Source organism: Musa acuminata, chromosome BXJ3-7, assembly GCF_036884655.1.
Source record: "Musa acuminata AAA Group cultivar baxijiao chromosome BXJ3-7, Cavendish_Baxijiao_AAA, whole genome shotgun sequence".
In the NCBI taxonomy this organism is placed as follows: domain Eukaryota; kingdom Viridiplantae; phylum Streptophyta; class Magnoliopsida; order Zingiberales; family Musaceae; genus Musa; species Musa acuminata.
In genome coordinates this window covers 36,932-57,316 of record NC_088355.1, presented here as the reverse complement: position 1 = coordinate 57,316, position 20,385 = coordinate 36,932, and the positions used below count along the sequence as shown (strand labels likewise).

The 20,385-nt window shown below is 48.2% G+C and overlaps 1 protein-coding gene across 3 annotated transcripts in view; it reads right to left on the bottom strand.

Annotated features, from left to right (window-relative positions):
* LOC135642399 (DEAD-box ATP-dependent RNA helicase 57-like) overlaps window positions 1–20,385 on the bottom strand; it is a 47,821-nt gene that overhangs the window by 2,970 nt on the left and 24,466 nt on the right. For all 3 annotated transcript variants that reach the window (XR_010497964.1, XR_010497965.1, XM_065158526.1), the window contains exons 5-7: window positions 7,587–7,683; window positions 7,328–7,408; window positions 7,017–7,249 (exon numbers count right to left, since the gene is read on the bottom strand). Coding sequence is in view for 1 of the 3 variants with exons in the window: in XM_065158526.1 (XP_065014598.1) it covers window positions 7,017–7,249; window positions 7,328–7,408; window positions 7,587–7,683 (411 nt within the window). In the remaining 2 variants the exon portion in view is untranslated. The remainder of the gene's footprint in view (window positions 1–7,016; window positions 7,250–7,327; window positions 7,409–7,586; window positions 7,684–20,385) is intronic.

Below are 20,385 nucleotides of genomic sequence, written 5' to 3'. Positions count from 1 at the left end.
GGTGACGATTGATTTTGACCGTCGCCGCCTGTTATCGGGCGATATTAGCTGAGGGAGAAGGAAGAAGAGGGGGAAGAAAAGGAAGAACCTGGAGATCCAACGTTGCTCTCCCTCGACAATCTCGATCTGTCGCCACCCTCTCTCGTCGGACGCCACAGATAAGATATCGCCTCCTCATCTTAGGCGATGAGGCCTCAGCGTTGTCGGCGACTTCTCCTCATCCGTGCTGTCACGGACAAAGCTAGAATTGCCTAAGTCGTGAGATACCCTTGCGACCAAGACGCGAACATAGCTTGAGTTGCCTAAGTCACGAAGCACCGTTACGCCAACTTCTCGGACTTAGCTGGGATTGCGCAAGTCATAAGGCACCCTTGCGACATACGTGTCCACAAAGGGTCAACCTAGTTGCAACCTCGTACAGGTCCCGAAGGATCTGTAAAATAAAAAGTTGATTAGATTGAAAACGAGCGACGGACAAGTCCCGACATCTCGCAAAGAGGTAAGCTTTATAAGCAATTCAGCAAGTACCTTGTGTGCATAGGAGAAAAGAGAGAAAGGAGGAAAATAAGGACTTCAGAAGGTAGGTAGAACGAACAGTTGCAAGTTTACAAACAACTGCTCACCGAGTGCCAGGCACGAAAGCAAGTTCCCTTCAAGTTAACGTGCGAACTTGTAAAGAGTTTTTCAATGCTCGACAATGTACCGAAGCCCCATTCAGCCTTGTGCCACTCGGGGGGTTCCAAGGTGCTGAGATGGCTGACATTTCGCGCGCAGCTGCGGCTTGCAGAAAACAAGCCGTGGCACGCGAAAACGGATTTGTTTTGAGCAGTTCGGCTTGGCGCGGCGAGCGATCGCATTGCAACGTTGCAACCTGTTCGAACATGCATTTTTACAAGCAAAAACACATAAAACTAAGGCAAAACATACTGCCATGTCTCGGTACAAGCATGCAAAAGCAAGGAACGGTTCGTTGAACGAAGTTGTTGCGGGTGCGCGACGATCGTTAGTGACATTCTCCCCCACTTAAATTGTCGACGCCCTCGTTGACGCTTGTTGGTAATTGTTGATGATTGCTTCTTCATGTCGTAGGGCGTCTTCGGGCTCCCAACTAGCTTCAGTTTGGGGAAGCTTTTGCCACTTCACCAAGTACTCGGTCTGCTCAGCTCCATTGGGTGGCTTTATCTTGTGATTCGCCAAAATGGTTTCAACTTGCTTCTCGTAGGAGGCTCTGGTGAGGGGTAGCCGAGTTGGAACACTTCGGGAAGCATCTTACGAATCTGTGTGGTAGGCTTTCAAGTTACTGGCGTGAAAAACATTTTGAATTTTGAGCCACGCGGGCAGCTGCAACCTGTAGGAGACGTTGCCCACCCTACTGATAATTGGAGAGGGCCATTCATACTTGCGCACCAATCCTTTGTGTACTTTGTTCCTAAAGAATTGGAGTGATGCTAGTTGGAGCTTCACCAACACCAAATCGCTGACTTTGAACTCCTATGGTCGCCTTCCCAAGTCGGCCCACTTCTTCACCTTTTTGACTGCATTCTCCAAGTAAGCCCGTGTAATATCTGCATTTCGGTGCCATTCTTTTACAAAGTGATATGCTGACGGACTACTCCTAGTATATCCGATAGCCAAGGTGTGAGGAGCCGACGGTTGTTCTGTAATGATCTCGAAGGGGCTCTTGTTAGATACAGAGCTCCGCTGCAAGTTTGTAGGAGAACTGCGCTATGTCCAACAGCTTCACCCAAACTCGTTGGTAGGCACTCACGTAGTGTCGAAGATATTGCTCCAAGAGTGAGTTTATCTTTTCGGGTTGGCTATCAGTCTAGGTGGGAGACTTATGAAGAAGTATAACTTAGACCCCAACAATTTGAATAACTCGGTCCAGAATCGTCCCAGGAACCGAGCGTCTCGATCACTAATGATATTGTGCGGGACTTCCCAATACTTCACCACATTCTTCATCATCAGCTTGGCCGCCTCCTCTGCTGAACAGTGTAGGGGTGCAGCAAGGAAAGTTGCATACTTTGAAAATCGATCGACCACCACGAGTACCGATCCAAGTCCCCCTACTGCCGACAAGCTTGATATGAAGTTCAAGGAAGTGCTCTCCCATGACTTTTCTGGTATGGGCAACGGCTCCAAAAGTCCCACCAGCTTCCGTTGGTCCACCTTATCATGTTGGCAAGTGAGGCACGTTCGAACATATTCCTCCACATCAGTCCCCATCTTCGACCAGTAGAAGACCCTCTCCATGAGAGCCAAGGTTCTGTGAATGCCCGGATGTCCAGCCCAAAAGGAATTGTGACACTCTCTTAAGAGCTCACACCTTAAATTGTCCACTTGAAGGACATAGACCCTACTCCCTTTTGTGTAAACGAGTCCCTCCTGGACCTAAAATCGTCGTGCCTTGCCTTCTTTGATGAGCTGCATCAGGGTTACTGCTTGGGGATCACTGTACAATCCATCCTTGATCCTGGAAAGAAATTTGGAGTGCAACTAACTTGTTTAGCCTCTGCCCTCTAATTATACGACATTCACACGCTCCACTTTCCGACTCAATGGATCGACCACGACAATTGCCGTTCCGGGCTTATACTCCATTGCCATATCAAACTCAGCCAGGAAGTCCTACCATCGTGCTTGCTTTGAGGAGAGTTTCTTTTGAGTTTGGAAATAGCTCAAAACGATGTTGTCTGTCCTTAGCACAAATTACGATCCAAGAAGATAGTGTCGCCAAACTCATAGACAGTGGACCACCGCTGTCATTTCCTTCTCGTGCACCTAATACCGCTGCTCGGTCTCGTTGAGCTTATGGCTCTTGTAGGCCACCGGATGACCCTCCTGCAGGAGTACTCCCCCGATAACGAAGTCTGAAGCATCTGTATGGACTTCGAAGGGCTCCCTATAGTCTAACAATTTGAGCACCAGTTCTTCCAACACAGTAGCCTTCAGATCTTGGAACGTAGCTTCACATTTTATCAGACCACCTCCAAGGCTTCTCCTTCAGCAACTCCATCAGTGGAGTTGCACGCTTCGAATACCCCGCTATGAAGCGTCGATAGTAGTTGACGAAACCAAGGAAGGATCCCAGCTCTAGCACCTTCTTTGGAGTTCGCTATTTCGTAATAGCTTGCACATTCGATTTGTTCATTTGAATGGAGCCATCACCGATTCGATGCCCCAAGAATAAGATCTCTAGTTGAGCAAAGTAGCAGTTCTCCCTTTTCACGAAAAAAGTGTTCTCCCTGAGAACCTTGAAAATTGTCCAAAGGTGCTCAACATGCTCCTCGAGCATTTGGCTGTAGACGGCGATATCGTCCAAGTAGACGACCACGAATTTATCCAAATATTCTTTGAATAGTTGGTTCATAAGAGTGCAGAATGTGGTTGGAGCATTGGTTAAGCTGAAAGGCATCACCAAGAAGTCAAACGCTCCATACTTGGTCACACAGGTAGTCTTCACTTCGTCGCCTTCAGCAATGTGCACCTGCCAATACCCCGACCGGAGGTCATGTTTTGAAAACTACTTGACTTTGCCCAATTGGTCGAACAAGTCCACGATGAGCGGGATGAGATACTTGTTCTTCACCATCACTTTATTGAGGGCTCGATAATCAACACATAGTCGGAGGCTCCCATCTTGTTTCTTTTGGAAGAGAATTGGAGCTCCGAATGATGCTTTAGAACTGCGGATTAGACCACCGCTTAGCAATTCGCCTAACTGCTTTCTGAGCTTTACCAACTATGGAGGGGGCATGTGGTAAGGTGGTCTCGCTGGAGGCTTCACTCCTAGCTCCAGCTTGATATGATGATCCACGCCTCATATCAATGGCCTTCAGGACATTCGCCACCACAGTAGGTTTATGAATGGCCTTCTCATCGAGTGGCTCTAGTTTTATAACAGCCACAAACGTTAATTTGCCTTTTCGTACCCCTTTCTTTAGTTGTAATGCCGATATCTATTGGGGTTCCCTGGTTCCCCTCCGAGAGACGGGAACCACATAGGGGTTGTCACCTCCCATCATACATAGGGAGTTTAGGAACTGCATCGGCACCAACTTCGTCGCGTGCAAGAATTCCATTCTAAGAATCACTTGGAAGTCGTCCAGTGGCACCGCCATCATGTTTGTGCTCCCGCTCCATGTTCCAATCTTGATGGGAACTCCCTTTGCCAACTCGGAGATTCGCTTGGCCTCCGAGTTCACCGCCTTCATTCGACTTGGGTTCTTTTCGAAGATCAGTCCAAGTCGCTTTGCTTCTCGATCGACAATAAAGTTGTGAGTAGCGCCCGTGTCCACCATTGCACGGGTCGTTTGGCCATTGAGTTTAATGTCTACGTACATCAGCTCGCTACTTCTTGCTTTTTGTGGCCTTGCCTTCATGTTCTCCCTCACTTGACCCCGCATAGCGTTCAACAAACGCATTGCTCCCATTCAGGGTCCTTGTGACTCCTCATCGTCGCTGCTGGATTCTGAGCTACTCGAAGTAAGAGCGATAGCCTTGCCCTTGTCTGATTTGAGGTGATGAATAGAAGCTATTAAGGCATTTAGTGCTTGCTTCTGTGGGCACTCTCTCACCATGTGCGACCCTTCGCACAAGAAGTATCCGACAGGTTTTGGAGCCTTGCCTTTTGAGTTTGGCCCTTTGTGGGAACCCTTCTTCCTCTATTCGCACCCGGGCTCCATCCCACGAGAATATTTTAGAGGGCGATTTCCTGAAGATTGTTTCCTTTTTCTCGGGTCCTCAGAGGAAACAAAGTCGGTGAGTCTTTTTGTGACAGCAATTGCCCCGATCACATCGGTGACATTCCTTTGATGCAGTTCTTGTTGGGCGCATGGCTTCAAACCATCAAGAAAGCTGAATAGCTTATCCTTCTCGGACATATCCTGTATGTCCAGCATTAGTGCAGAAAATTGCTTCATGTAGTCTCGAATGAAAGTACTTTGGCGGAGTAGTCTTAGTTTCCTCCTTGCGACGAACTCTGTGTTCTCAGGTAGAAACTGAGTTCTCAACTCTCGCTTTAAGTCCTCCCATGTGGCCACCGGACATCGACCTTGTTGGATCTCCTCCAAACGGGTTTGCCACCAAAGTTTTACATCCTCATTTAAATATATGGTTGCTATCGAAACTTTGGTTTCTTCAGAATCAGGCCTTCTAGCTCGAAAGTATTGTTCCATGTCGAATAGGAAATTCTCGAGCACTTTAACATCTCTGGCACCTCCATAACAATACGGCTTGAGTGCCCTCATGTTTTGTCGGTGCAACACGGGTGTTGCTTCCTCTCGCATTCAGTGCCCTTGTGAGCATAGTCACCCTAGAAGTGAGTTCTACCACGACTTCCTGCAGATGTTGCACGGAGTCTTTGGTGTCGTCCGACAGCCGATCGACTAGGGCCTCGACCTTGTCAATTCGGGATTAAACTTCTTCTTGCGAGCTCTCTACCCCAAGAAGCCTTCGTTGGCCTTGGTAGAGTTCCTCTAATCTTGCTTCAAGAATGTCCAAGCGAGTTTCCGCCGCAATGAGTCTCTCCTTATGGCTCTTCTTCTTGGTTGGCGCTCCAGATTACGCCTCCTCCGCTCGCAGAGAGTAGCCAATTTCTCACTCATCATGTTCGCTGCCACGATTCTCCAAAACGACTCCAACGACATGAGAGTGAGTTTGCACTTGCAACTGCTTGGGGCAAAGGTCTGGCTTGCCCCGCTATGCTTGATTCGCCACGATGCTTTGGCATGGCAAAATTGCGAAGTTCCTTCGCTGCTTGCTCGAATTGCTTGCCCGCTCTGATACCACAATGTCACGGACTTAGCTAGAATTGCCTAAGTCGTGAGGCACCCTTGCGGCCAAGACGCGAGCTTAGTTTAAGTTGCCTAAGTCGCGAAGCACCCTCGCGCCAACTTGTCGGACTTAGCTAAGATTGCCTAAGTCATGAGGTGCCCTTGCGACATACGCGTTCGCAAGGGTGCCTCACGACTTAGGCAATTCTAGCTAAATCTGTGATAGCACGAGGAGAAGAAACTGAGCAGAAGAAACAAGGCGACGTTGCCTTGACGATGCCACCCTTTTTTTCACGGGGACAAGAAACCTCGAGGCGAAACGAGGCAACGTTTCCTCTTCCCACGCGGGCAAAAGAAATGAGGCGATGTCGCCCCTTTTTTTATTTTTTTATTTTTTATATATATACACACACACACACATACACACCAAGCGATATGCCAAAACGTACTGCTTGGTATACTCGTACCGTACCAAATCGAGTTGAGCTCGATACTCTAGTATGAAACGAAATTACGAACCTTACTTCCATGTGCCATTTCTAATCCCTGTAAGATAAGGACTTCACAAACTTGAATTTGCATATTGTGATTAAAAAAGAAATGGTCTAAATCAGGTGCAGGATGTTAGAAATGGTCTAACAACATTCGATAGAGATCTTAATATTTTATACATGCTATTGTATTCTCACAACAGTCCTATTCAATTACTCTAAACTCCCAATACATTTTCTTTTAACCAAGCCTAAAGTACAACACTATTTGCTAAGTACCAGCTAATTTTGTATTACATCAGCTCAATTTTAGCATGAAACAGAGAAGCATAATTCTGCTTCCCATGCATATAAGTGCATCCATGGCATATATATACTGGTGCATGCTACCACATGGAGGCATGAGCATGGTTGATGCGTGGTAACACAACACCATAAAGGTCACTGGCATGGCGGTAGGCCTACATCATGTAAGCAAATAAAACACAGAAAGAATAATGCATATACAGACAAATGAGAAGCCATTAAGAATAAACAGATAAGAATATCCTCATGTTCAAAGAGGTGAGTGTTGGCATGATGACAAAAAACATATAATTACATAAATATTTCTCACCATCAAAATCTGGTTGTGATCTGAGCTTCATAATCAATTTTAATAGGCCCAGAAGAAGAGCAGACTCTAATTTATGTGATTTGAAACACAACACTAAGTGATCTATACATACAAAGTTTTTTTAGTTCATACCAACTCAAGTCAAGCTTCCTTTTGCAAATAGCTAAGTCCAACCGGAGAGGAGTGGATATGATTATATCACAGGGCATTTTTTCAAAATCACCACATCTGGAGAGCTCCTTAGTCATTAACTTGATGTAAAATTTCCTCCCCGTAGCCAGCTTCTTGCACTCTCTAGCAGTTTGAGCAGCTAATTCTCTAGTAGGGCAGAGAACAACAGCTTGTACGCCATTCTTTAACCCTGGCTAATAACAGTAAGAAAAACTAAAACTAATGCAAAGTATAAGACTGACAAGATGGTAGTCCATGTATAATAATGATACCTTAATCTTCATAAGCATTGGACATAAAAACGCCAATGTCTTGCCAGAACCAGTTGGTGCACATGCAAAGCAGTCCCTTTTCTGAAATATGTAAAACCCTGATATGTTAGCCCTGAACTATTCAGATAACGATAATATTGTAACAGCATAGAGAAATTAGTTCAGCAGTAAAAGAGTAAATTTTCTAAAGTTAAATATAAGATAGACAGAGAGAGAGATTGGGGGAAGGAAAGAGAGAGAAGCAAAATTTAGGGCATACAGAAAGGAGTACTGGAATAGCCTGCCTCTGAATAGGTGTAGGCTCTCGAAAACCAAGTTCAGATAAGTTACGCAAAATATATGGTTTGCAGTTATACCTGCACACAAAATAAAAAATTCAAGAACATAGCAAATCGGCAAGAAAACTGCAACTGTATAAAAGGATGAACTAAAAAAGAAACATGCTGGAAATGTGATTTGTTCTATTTGACAACATATAGTCACATAATTATTACTATGAAGTTGTACATTTCAGCACTATAGGTACCCATATGTAAAGAATTTACAAGAGCACAAGATACCAAAGACAGAAGAGGCCAGATAATCCCCAAAACAGTGAAAAATGACAGTATGATATAGCAAGTCCTTGTTATAGATATTATATTGTTCTTAGTTATTATTCCTTACAATATTACTTCTATAGGTACAGAAACATCTTGGATAAACACATCAATTATGGAACCCAGTGAAATAACTCCGGAAGAAAATAAAATGTCAAAATACTGATGATGCAAAAACGAAGAAAAAACATTATTGATTTTGTTAAATAAACCATCTAACACGATGACATTGTCATTCAGCCTCAACTCTAGAGGTTACCTAAATGAAGAATCAATCTCTATCGTCAACTAGCAATAGTGATTAGCAGCAGATGAAATGACATTGTCTCTTTTATTTGCTTTTTTTGACAGAACTATTAAAGGTAAAACTAAGAACCATCATGTCTCTTTCTTTTGTTTGAAGAAGCTAAAATGATAAAAATTCTACTGTAAGGATGTGAGGATTAAACATCTGAAGACATTGTTCAGTATATTGGTTCAATGGCAGCAAATATTTTATGCAGTAATTGATGGTCACAATAGTCTATGATCATAAAATGTCTTTAATCCTACAGCTTAAATAAAGGAAGGACAAAAAGATAATGGTTGTTGACAAGGCATATTTTGGGCCAAAGACACGTCACAGCCGATGCCACACGCCAGGTCAGAATCCGTACCAAGGCGCTGTTCGACCCGCATACCACCACGCCAACCCGAGAATCAGCAAGGGGAACACCCCCACACGCCAAGTCAGAATCTGTACCGAGACGCTGTTCGACATGTCCCGTCCCGGGAACTCGGGCGACGACGTCTGACGCCGCTCCGTGCGTCCCGAGATGGCGGCCGGTCAGAAGTGCCTTCTCATCCCTCGAGGATCAGCGTGCAACCGACCCTCATACAATAGTATAAAAGCCCATGGTCGGCATCCGACAAAAGAGAGAGAAAGAAACGATTCAACTCACCACTGACTTGCTCGTCGGAGGGGCCAAAGTCGGGAATCACCCGACGACGGTCATTTTTGTAGGAAAGCGACCACCCACGACCCTCGAGCGTCCCAACCTTGGAAGTCGCCGACCGATGTCCCCAAGGCGAGCCATCAACCGACACCCGGACCGAGAGACACTGATCAAGAACCCGTCGTGAGGGCCCGGTCGACCTCGGCATCCAGCTCAGCCGACACGAGACTCCCGACATTGACCTGTGGACCAGGCCATGCTGACTCACCAACCGCGACATATTTGTTTACCAACATTTCGGCGCTAGAAGGAGGGCAATGTCGCAAGAGTATCCCGTAGGAGCTCTCCCCAAGGGAGAACCACCGACCGATCACCCCTCCCTCGGGCCTGGAGATTAGTCCCTCCCTGCCCTCAGGGATGGGGGATCCCGGCCTCGATGCCAGATCGCTACTGGCGCCTGTTCAACGATCCGGGGTTGTCGGCCCCCGGACTTGCCATAGGACCCTCGGCCGTGTCACTCGAGGCGTTCCTCAGCCTTACCAAGCAAGTGCAAGCAAAGGCAGGGATGACGCAGACACTCGTTCCACTCATTCCCCAGATCGTGCGGCTAGCAGCTCCCCCGACTGACCCGACCCGACAAAGGCCGAGCAAGGAGCACGTCGGGACGAGAGAAGCCCGAGCGCAAACGACAAACCCGAGAGGTCCGCCCGAGCGGAGCACACCCGCACCCTGCCGAATCACACCGCTCCGCTCCGAGCCTGACACTATATCGTCTGACTCGACGGACGACTTGTTCAGGGTCCAACTGACCCGGGTCAACCAACGTCTGGACGAGTTCCAGCACGAGTTCCGAAAATCACGGATCGAGTCCAACGAAGGCGATTTGGGCGGATCCCCTTTTACTCTGTAAGTACAGGACAAGCCGGTACCCCTTAACTTCAGGCTGCCGGCATTGGAGACGTACGACGGCGACTCTGATCCTATAGAGTATGTCTCTGCATTTCAAGCTCAGATGGCCCTTTATAGCACCCCCGATGCACAGATGTGCCGAGCATTCCCGACGACCCACAGGGGACCGACACTAGCGTGGTTCAGCCGATTGCGCCAGTCTTCAGTCTCATCCTTCGACTAGCTCGCTAGGGAGTTCGAGCAAAACTTCCTTGCTAATGTGCGACCAAGGCCTTCCATGGCCACCCTGCTTGCATTATCTCAACGAGAAGACGAGTTGCTCTCTCAGCTTGTGGCACGTTTCGCCATTGAAATCCGAGGATTCCCGGACGCTCAACCCTCTTTAATCATGCAGGCGTTTTTGATGGGCTTGAAGCCTTCGTGTAATATCCCTCACTTTTGAAACTTATTAATAAAGATTTATTTATAAATCGGAGGACCTATATGTAAATATGAAAATTTCAAGGACTAAACTGTTAAGTTGTAAAAAGAAGAAAATAAAGAAAACCGAAAACTTCGGTTTTATCCCACTGCCTCCCACGCTCTCTCTGTTTCTCGAAGCGGTGGGGCGTGGGAAGAAGAAGAAGAGAAGTAGAGGGAGAAGAGAAGAAGAGGGAAAAGAAGAGAGGAAGAAGAGGGAGAAGAGAAGAAAAGAAGAAGTAGAAGAGAGGGAAGATGGAGAGGAGAAAGAGAGGCAGCTGCAGCAGCTAGGGCTGCAGCACCTCTGTTTCCCGCAGGTGGAAACAGAGGAGAGGATGTGTGGGGCATTGAGGATGAAAAGGGAAGAAGAAGAAGAAGAGAGGAGGATAGCTGCAGCAAGGCTGCAGCGAGGAGGTGTGTGGCCTTGGGGAGGAAAAGGGAAGAGGAGAAGAAGAGAAGGAGAAGAAGAGGGAAAAGAGAGGGAAGACGGAGTGGAGCGAGAGGTGGCAGCAGCTAGGGCTGCAGCACCTCTGTTTCCTGCAGGTGGAAACAGAGGAGACGTGTGGGGTGTCGGGTAGGAGAAGAGCAGAAGAAGAAGAAGAGGAAGAGAAGGAGAAGGGGAAGCAGGAGAAGAGGTTGTGATACCTCTGTTCCCTGCAGAGGAAACAGAGGAGAGGGTGTGTGTGACGCCGGGAAGAAGAAGGGGAGGAAGGAGAAGAAGAAGAAGAAGAAGATAGCTGCGGCAAGGCTGCACCGAGGAGGTGTGTGGCGTTGGGGAGGAAAAGGGAAGAGGAGAAGAAGAGAATGAGAGGAAGAGGGAAAAGAGAGGGAAGAGGGAGAGGAGCGAGAGGTGGCAGCAGCTAGGGCTGCAGCGCCTCTGTTTCCTGCAGGTGGAAACAGAGGAGAGGTGTGGGGCGTTCGAAGAGGAGAAGAAGAAGAAGAGGAAGAGAAGAGGAAGAGGAAGCAGGAGAAGAGGTTGTGATACCTCTGTTCCCTGCAGAGGAAACAGAGGAGAGGGTGTGTGTGACGCCGGGAAGAAGAAGGGGAGGAAGGAGAAGAAGAGAAGAAGAAGAAAGGAAGGAGAAGGAAGAGGAGAAGGGAAAGAAGTAGCTGCGGCTGTGGCAGCTGCAGCTATGGCAGGGAAAGAGGAAGAGAAAGGAAGAAGGGAAGGAGAGGAAGAAGAGAAGGGAAAGAAGGGGCTGCGGCTGCGGCGATGGCAGCTGCAGTTGGAAGAGAAGAAGGAGAGGAAGATGAGCAGGGGAGGAAGAAGAGGCTGTGGCCGCGGCTGAGGCTGCGACTGCAGCAGTGCAGCTGGGAAAGAAGAGAAGGAAAGGAAGAAGAAGAGAAAGGAAAAGGGAAGAAGAGAGGAAGAGGAGAAGGAGAGGCAGCAGTGGCAGTGGCAGCTGCAGCTGGAAGAGAAGGAGAGGAAATAGAGCAGGGGAGAAAGAAGAGGGTGCGGCTGTGGTGGCTGCGGCCATGGTTGCGACTGCGACTGCGGCAGTTGCAGCTGGGAAAGAAAAGAAAGGAAAGGGGGGAAAAAGGGGCTGCGGACGGGATTGCGGCCGCAGCGGCAGCGACTGCGTATGCAGCAGTTATGTCTGCGAGAGAAGGGAGGAAGGAAGGTAGTGCGGTGGAAGGGGCTGCGATTGTGGCAGCGGCAGCGGCGACGGCTGTGGCAGCTGCGTTTGGGAAAGAAAAAAAGAAGGAATGAGAGTAAGAGAGAGCAGGTGACTGTGCCTCGATGTTCGACATGTGGTGTAGTTGCGAAGAAAGGAAGAAAACGAGAGCACAAAACGAAACAGAGAGAGGACACGGAGGAAAAGTAGAAGGATTTGAGCTGGCACCTTCTTTGGATCTTCGGATCGAAATCTTTGAAAGGCAAGTTCCCTGATCGTTCCTCCTGTAATTGTTCTAATCTTTCCTATTGCAAGTTTCCCGCTTGTTTCGATCCTTTCTATTGCAAATGTTTCGATCCTTTCTATTGCAAGTGTTCTAACCTTTTCTATTGCAAGCTTTCTAATCTTTTCTCTTGCAAGTTCCCTGATCGTTTCTCCTATAATTGCTCTGATATGTCTTATTGCAAGTATCCTGATCTTTCCTCACTGCCAATTTTATCTCCACATTTGCTTTGAATATGAGGAACTTTGAATTGTTCTAACCTTGCATTTGATATATCTCCTGTTTAGACGTAACGATTCGAATCTGTGCAACTTCTGAGATTCTGACCTTTTGATACCGAGCTGCCTATAAGTCTTTGTTGGAAACTCTGATTTGTTCAAAACTGATTTCATTGGAAACTAGACTCGTAGACCTTTCTTTGATATATGGATTGAAAGATTTGGAATCCAAACACCTGCCCAGTTATCTGTTGAATCTGACATTATGAATTCTGCCAACAGAGATTTTGTTCTACGACACTTGCTTACCAAATTATTTGTAACTCTCTCTGTTGGACAGTACAATTCATATGAAGCCTGTCTTATCTGGAAGTATTATCCAATGATTACTTCTGAGTAAATTGGAGCACGATTGATAGTTTGAATCATTTGTTCAATGTGCCTTCTGTATTCTGCCAGAAATCGAGCTTTGGTCGATTTCTCATATTCTGGTTTCATTCCTTTGGAAATTGATATCCTTTAGCTTTCTTATTCAATTGAGCTTTATATTACTGCTTTGAATTCTTGTATGCTCTTATCCTTAAAATTATTGCATTCTTGAAAACTGTTGTGTAACGTTTATGCTATATCGTATTGACTCATATAGGCACATGTATATCCTATTGTTCCGCATTTGCTTTCGATATGTGCCTATTCCAGTTTCATTCCTTTGGACATTGAATTCATCAAATCTTCTTATTGAATTGAGTTATATGTGATTGCTTGGATTCCATATGTGCCCTTGCTTTCAATTCCTTTCAAATCTGAATATACTTGTGAAAGATTATTGCTTACTTCGGATTGACTCGTAAAGGCACATGTACGCTTTGTTGTTCCGCGTGTGCTTCCGATATATGCTACTTATTGTTGAAACTGCCCTTTTGTACTCTGGTGTGTGGGATTGTCTGGACCTTTGCCAGAAATGGTAAAGGGTATGCGCTATTTGCCCGCTATGTGAGGTCCCGCTATGAGGGATATTCTGTATGCGCTTGTTGCCCGCTACGTGGGTATGTGATTAGAGCCTGCGATGCTCTGCCGGCCCCCTTTGACTTCACCTAGACGTGGGTGGATGGAGCTCCCAGACGTGGGAGACTTTTGTCAGGTGGTCATTCAGAAATGGATGAATCACATTCTGACTGAGATCCCACTACACCTTCTGTATGTTTGATATGATATCCAGAGCTTTGGTTATGTGTTTCTGTACATGCTTTGGATAAGATTGATATGTTTGCAACGTCAAAGACGACGTTTGAGCTTCTATACGGTATTTGTTTTTGATATGCTCTGAAATGTTTCATCCACTGTTGATATGTTTCGAAATGTTCCATAAGTCGTTGATATGCTCCGGAACATTTCATACGCCATTGATATGCTCCAATTACTCTGTGCTCCATTTGCTATGAACTGATATGTTCTGAAATGTCCTATCTGCCATTGATATGCTCCAATTACTCTGTGCTCCATTTGCTATGAACTGATATGTTCTGAAATGTCCTATCTGCCATTGATATGTTCCAATTACTATATGCTCCATTCGTTATGGATCAAATATGTTTTGAATGACATGATACGTATGATTTGGTATCTATAGAGATGGTATCCTTGAGAATTCTTGTATTCTGCCTTGCATTATGATACCTTACTCGTTTGAAACCGTTCCTTTTGTTCAGAATATGCTTTGTCACTTGCTGAGCCGTTTTTGGCTCACTCCGTTGTTATATAAATCTTTCAGGTCAGCTTGTCACTCTTCGAGATGTTTGATTTGGGCTGAGGCAGTGGATAGCTATTCAGAATTATGGGCGAGTCTTGTCGGTTGTTATGCTATTGTTGTATAAGCATATTTTGTATGTAATGAATTGTTCTGATGATCGAAATGGATATATTGTGTAAAAGTGTTAAAAGATCTCTCTTATTTGGAATTTCGGAATGTTAAGTCTAATTTATGACGATATGAACTTGTGGTGAATAGTTGGAGTTCTGATTGTATAATTTATTTAGCTTGTGGATTTATAAATGTTGTTCATGTTTGTCAAGTTGGCTTGGGTTGCCATAAATGTGAATTATCGAGTGATGTGATATATGATTTTAAAATGCACAGGTTTTATGGATGTGAATTTGAATAGAATGTTTTTCAGTGTCCTCAAACGTTAGTTTGGATCCTGGATTAGTCCGTGATGAAAAATATTTTTAAAAATCATGGATATATTTGAGGGGCGTGACACTTCGAGGTTCTTCTGGTCGTTGATCGAGAAGCCGCCAGTAACCATCTTCGAAATGCTCCAACGCGCCAACCAGTACATCGCTGCCGATGCTCTGGTGGCAGGAAAGCGCATGGACGACATGAGGCCAAGGGCGGAACAATCCCGGTGAATGACCTCAGTAGCCCTAGTACAACCCCGCCAGAGGCACGACTGACAAGAGCAACTGCTCCCGAGGCCCCGGCCTCTCCCCCTGTACACGTCTCGTACCGAGATCTTTCTCCAAATCAGAGAGAAGGGTCTCTTGCGACAACCCAATCCCATAAAAACCACTCACAAAGATCGGTCCAAATATTGTAGGTTCTACTGAGACTACGACCATGACACGAAGGATTGCCGCGACCTCCATAATCAAATCGAGGAACTGATCCGGAGAAAACACCTCCGGCGCTATCTCATGGAACCCTGGGAAGCAACTCCACGCCCCAGGGGACCTGTCGAGAGACAGATTGACGTCATCTCCGGAGGACCAGCAGACGACGTCAGCGGCTCAACGACAAGGAAGGCCTACGCCCGGAGGGTGGTCGTGAAACGTCCCCGGCCCGAGCTCGGGCCTGAAATCACTTTCGAGGCCAAAGAAATCGAGCGCTCCCATCATGATGATGCTTTGGTGATCTCTATCCGGATCGCCAACGCTTGGGTCAAAAGGGTGATAGTCGACACCGGGAGTTCCGCCGACATCCTTTACCTCGATGCCTTCAAGAAGCTCGGTTTGACCAAGTAGGACCTCACCCCCATGGCGTCGGCACTCACTGGATTCACGGGGGATTCCATCTCCCCGCTCGGGACCACCGTCCTCCCCGTCACTATCGGGGAAGAGCCGAGAGCGAAGACAATAATGACCACCTTCATGGTAATCGATCTTCCCTCGGCTTACAATGTTATCCTCAGCTAACCGACGCTCAACATGTTAAAGGCGATGGCATCCACCTACTACAAGACCATCAAGTTTTCAACTTCGGCGAGAATCGGGGAATCCCGAAGTGATCCGGGAGAGTCAAGGCGATGCTATCTTACGACGGTTACTCTCCCGAGGAAATCACGCCCCCGTAAGACCCCGACCGACGTGAGGAACCCATAGCGCCGATGTAGCTGGAACCTCCCGAGCAACTCACCGAGGTACCCTTGAAAAGGAACCGACCCGATCTGACCGTCAAGGTCGGAACAACGCTCCCCGAAGCAGATCAGCTCCACCTCATCGATTTCCAAAGGAAAAATGCCAATATGTTCGCATGGTTCCTCGAGGAGATGCTCGGGATTGACCTAGAAGTGACCCAGCAGCAGCTTAACATCGACCCTGAGGCTCGACCGGTGAGGCAAAGACCAAGGTAGTTCGCTCCCGACCGACAGAAGGCAATCAGCGATGAGGTCGACCACCTTAAAAAGGCAGGATTTATTACCGAGGTAAAATACCCTCGGTGGCTGTCGAATGTAGTTCTCGTTAAGAAATCCAATGGAAGCTGGAGGATGTGTGTTGATTACATCGATCTCAACCGGGCAAGCCCCAAGGACTACTATCCGCTTCCCAGGATATACCAACTAGTCGACACCATCGCGGGTTATGAACTCCTTACGTTCATGGACGCGTTCTCGAGCTATAACCAAATTTGGATGGCGACTCAGGATCAAGAGAGCACCGCCTTCATCACCAACAGAGGGGTGTATTGCTACAAAGTGATGCCTTTCGGTCTGAAGAATGCTGGGGCAACTTAACAAAGGATGGTCAACAAGATGTTCAAGCACCAGCTCGGGAGGAATATGGAAGTATACGTTGACGACATGATCGTAAAGAGCAAGGACGCAAGCGCGCACTTGACCGACCAGGCGAAAACATTCCAAACGCTTAGACGGTTCAACATGCGTCTGAATCCTGCGAAGTGCGACTTCGGGGTCAGCTCGGGGAGGTTCCTCGGCTTTATCATTCACCAACGGGGGATAGATACTAACCCAAAAAAGGTTCGGGCCGTAACCGAGATGCATTCCCCCCGCTCGGTCAAGGAGGTGCAACGACTCGCCGGGAAGTTGGCAACGCTCAGAAGGTTCATGTCACGTTCGGGTGACAAGTGCCTCCCTTTCTTTCGGGCTCTGCGATAGGCTGACAACTTTACATGGTCTCGCCCGAGCCGGGTGAAACCCTTGGTCTCTACCTAGCGGCCTCGACGCAGGCATTCAGCTCGGTGTTAGTTCGGGAGACGCCACCAACGCAGCAACCCATATACTACGTCAGCCATGTCCTCGTCGAGCTCGAGGCACGGTACTCCCCGATCGAGAAGCTAACCCTCACACTCATGAAGACGACCCGAAAGCTACTACCCTATTTCCAAGCTCACACAGTCAAAGTGATCACCGACCAACCGTTGCGACAAATCCTTTCCAACCTCGACGTATCAGGTCGGATACAGCGGTGGTTGATCGAGCTTAACGAATTCGACATTCAGTATTCCCCCAAGACCGCCATCAAAGCTCATGTATTGGCTGATTTTATCTCCAAGCTAACTCCTAAGGACCATGCTGCTAGTGAACAAAAGTACCGTGGTTGATGAGTCAACACGGATAGGCAAACATGACGACGTTGGGAACTTTTGGTGGGATAAATGGGTTGATGAGATGGCTGCGCCCCTCGAGCGTCTTGGGCGACGGTTGAGGCGGGAGGATCGGCTTGAGTCCTCGCGAGCGGCTGGGGGTAAGCACTCCAAAGCCAGCCGACCCAAGCATCGTCTATGGCGAGATGCGTCATCTCGTCCCCGGGATAGTTGGCGATCTTCCTTGTGATGTGGGCACCTACTTGAGGTAGGAGATGCGGGCTGGCGTTGGTCGAGATCCGAACCGCTGGGCCACCCTCCTTTGCGTATTGGGTGACGACTTCGGGGTGATGACACTCGCAGCTTGATGGTGATCGCCTCCCTACAAAACGGCCTTCGTCGGGGGAGCCCCGACTTTGGCCCCTCCGACGAGTAAGTCAAATTGGTTCGGATTCTCCCCTGTTTTCCCCCTCCCATCCTTGGGATCGGCCGGGGGTATTTATACCTGCGTGCGAGAGTTGGTTGCGCCTCGGTTCGGCGTGGCCGTTGATTCTCGCGGGGGCGGGACAACCCCTCTGACGAGATGGCGTCTTCGGGCGTGCTTGAGCGGCGTCAGACGACACTCTCCCAAAAGCAGACGACACCGCCCCAAGCTCTTGGGGTGGTCAGGTCGCACAGTTGCACAGTTGAAACTTGACGTGGCGTGCACCCCGTGGTTTTGGTGGCGTACGGCGTTGCGACGCTCGTTGGTGATTCTTCTAGGGCCAAAATATGCCCTATCACATGCTATTGGGCAGGAGAACAACGAGGGCACCTGGACCCTACACGCGGATGGCTCGTCCACTGCTAAAGGAGTCGAGGTCGGGCTAATCCTCAAAGGCCCGTCCGGTGAAACCTAAGAGAGGTCGCTCCGGTTACAATTCCGAGCCAACAACAACGAAGTCGAGTACGAGGCGCTACTTCACGACCTACGCCTCGCTCAGGAGATGCATGTGGACAACCTCGAAGTCTTCAGCAACTACCAGCTGATAAGGCGTATTTTGGGCCCAGGGCACATTATAGCCGATGCCACACTGTCACGACCTTAGCTGGAATTGCCTAAGGCGTGAGGCACCCTTGCGGCCAAAGATGCGAACTTAGCTTGCGTTGCCTAAGTCGCGGGTCACCCTTGTGGCAAAGACACGAACTTAGCTTGCATTGCCTAAGTCGCGCTTCGCCCTTGCGATATTGCTCCGCAAGGATCAGCTGCTTTGTAACCTCTCGCAGGTCCCGAAGGACCTGTAAAAGAGAAAGAGAGTTAGTTCGAAAGAACGAGCAACGGACAAGTCCCGAAGTCTCGCGAAAAGGGAAGCTTTACAAGCAATTCGACGAACAGCTGCAAGCCCACAAACAGCCGCTCACTTGGTCCCGGGCGCAAAGACAAGTTCCCGTAAAGGTCACGTGCGAACTTGCGAAAGAGATCTCAACGCCCGGTATATAACCGAAGCCCCATCCAGCCCTGTGCCACCCGGGGAGTTCCTGGGGTTTGAGATGGCTGACATTTTGGTGAGCGGAGGCAGTTCTCCGCTCACCTCCCGCGGCACGCGAAAACGAAGCTGTTTTGGGCTGTTTTGGGGCTGTTTTGCTCGGTTCGGTGAGCGGTCGCTTTGCAACGCTGCAGCTTGTTCGAACTTACATATTTACAAGCAAAATGACCCAAAACCAAGAGAAAACATGCTGTCAAGCAGCTGTACATGCAGGTGTGAGCGACGAACGGTTCGTTGAACGGAGTTGTTGCGGGTGCGCGACGACCGTTCGTGACATTCTCCCCCACTTAAACTGTCGACGCCCTCGTCGACGCTTGTTGGTAGATTTTGATGACTTCTTTATGTGGCAGGGCGTCTTCAGGCTCCCAACTGGCTTCAGTTCGGGGAAGCTTTCGCCACTTCACCAAGTACTCTGTCTGCTCCTCTCCGTTGGGTAGCTTTATCTTGCGATCCGCCAGAATGGTTTCCACTCGCTTCTCGTAGGAGGCTGTGATGGGAGGTAGCCGAGTTGGAACACTTCGGAAAGCATCTTGCGGATCTGAATGGTAGGCTTTTAGGTTGCTGGCGTGAAGAACGTTGTGAATTTTGAACCACGTCGGCAGCTGCAATTTGTAAGAGACATTGCCTACCCTGTTGATAATTGGGAAGGGCCCTTCATACTTACGCACCAATCCTTTGTGGACTCTGTTCCTGAAGAATTGGAGTGATACTGGTTGGAGCTTTACCAACACCAAATCGCCAACTTTGAACTCTTGTGATCGCCTTCCCAAGTCTGCCCACTTCTTCATCCGTTTTGCCGCCTTCTCCAAGTAAGCCCGCGCAATATCGGCATTTCGATGCCACTCCTTTGCGAAATGATAGGCTGATGGACTACTCCCAGTATACCCAATTGCCATAGTGTGCGGAGTCGACGGTTGTTGTCCTGTGATAATTTCGAAGGGGCTCTTGTTGGATGCAGAGCTCCGCTGCAAATTTTAGGAGAATTGGGCGATGTCCAACAGTTTCACCCAATCTCGTTGATTGGCACTCACGTAGTGCCGAAGATACTGCTCCAAGAGCGAATTTATTCTTTCAGTCTGGCCATCCGTCTGGGGGTGGAGGCTTGTAGAGAAGTATAACTTTGACCCCAACAATTTGAATAGCTCGGTCCAGAATCGTCCCAGGAACCAAGCGTCTCGATCACTAATGATATTGTGTGGGACTCCCCAATACTTCACTACATCCTTCATCATCAGTCTGGCCGCCTCTTCAGCTGAACAGTGTAGGGGAGCAGCAATGAAAGTTGCATACTTTGATAACCGATCGACCACCACGTGTATCGATCCAAGTCCCCCTACAGGTGGCAAGCTTGATATGAAGTCTAAGGAAATGCTCTCCCACGGCCTTTCTGGTACGGGCAACGGCTCCAAAAGTCCCACCGGCTTCCGCTGCTCCACCTTGTCTTGTTGGCAAGTAATGCATGTTCGAACATATTCCTCCACATCAATCCCCATCTTCGGCCAGTAGAAGGCCCTCTCCACGAGAGCCAACGTTCTGTGAATGCTTGGGTGTCCAGCCCAAAGGGAATCGTGACACTCTTTTATGAGTTCACGCCTCAAATTGTCTACTCGGGGAACATAAACCCTATTCCCTTTTGTATAAACGAGTCCCTCCTGGACCCAAAATCGTCGTGCCTTGCCTTCTTTGATGAGCTG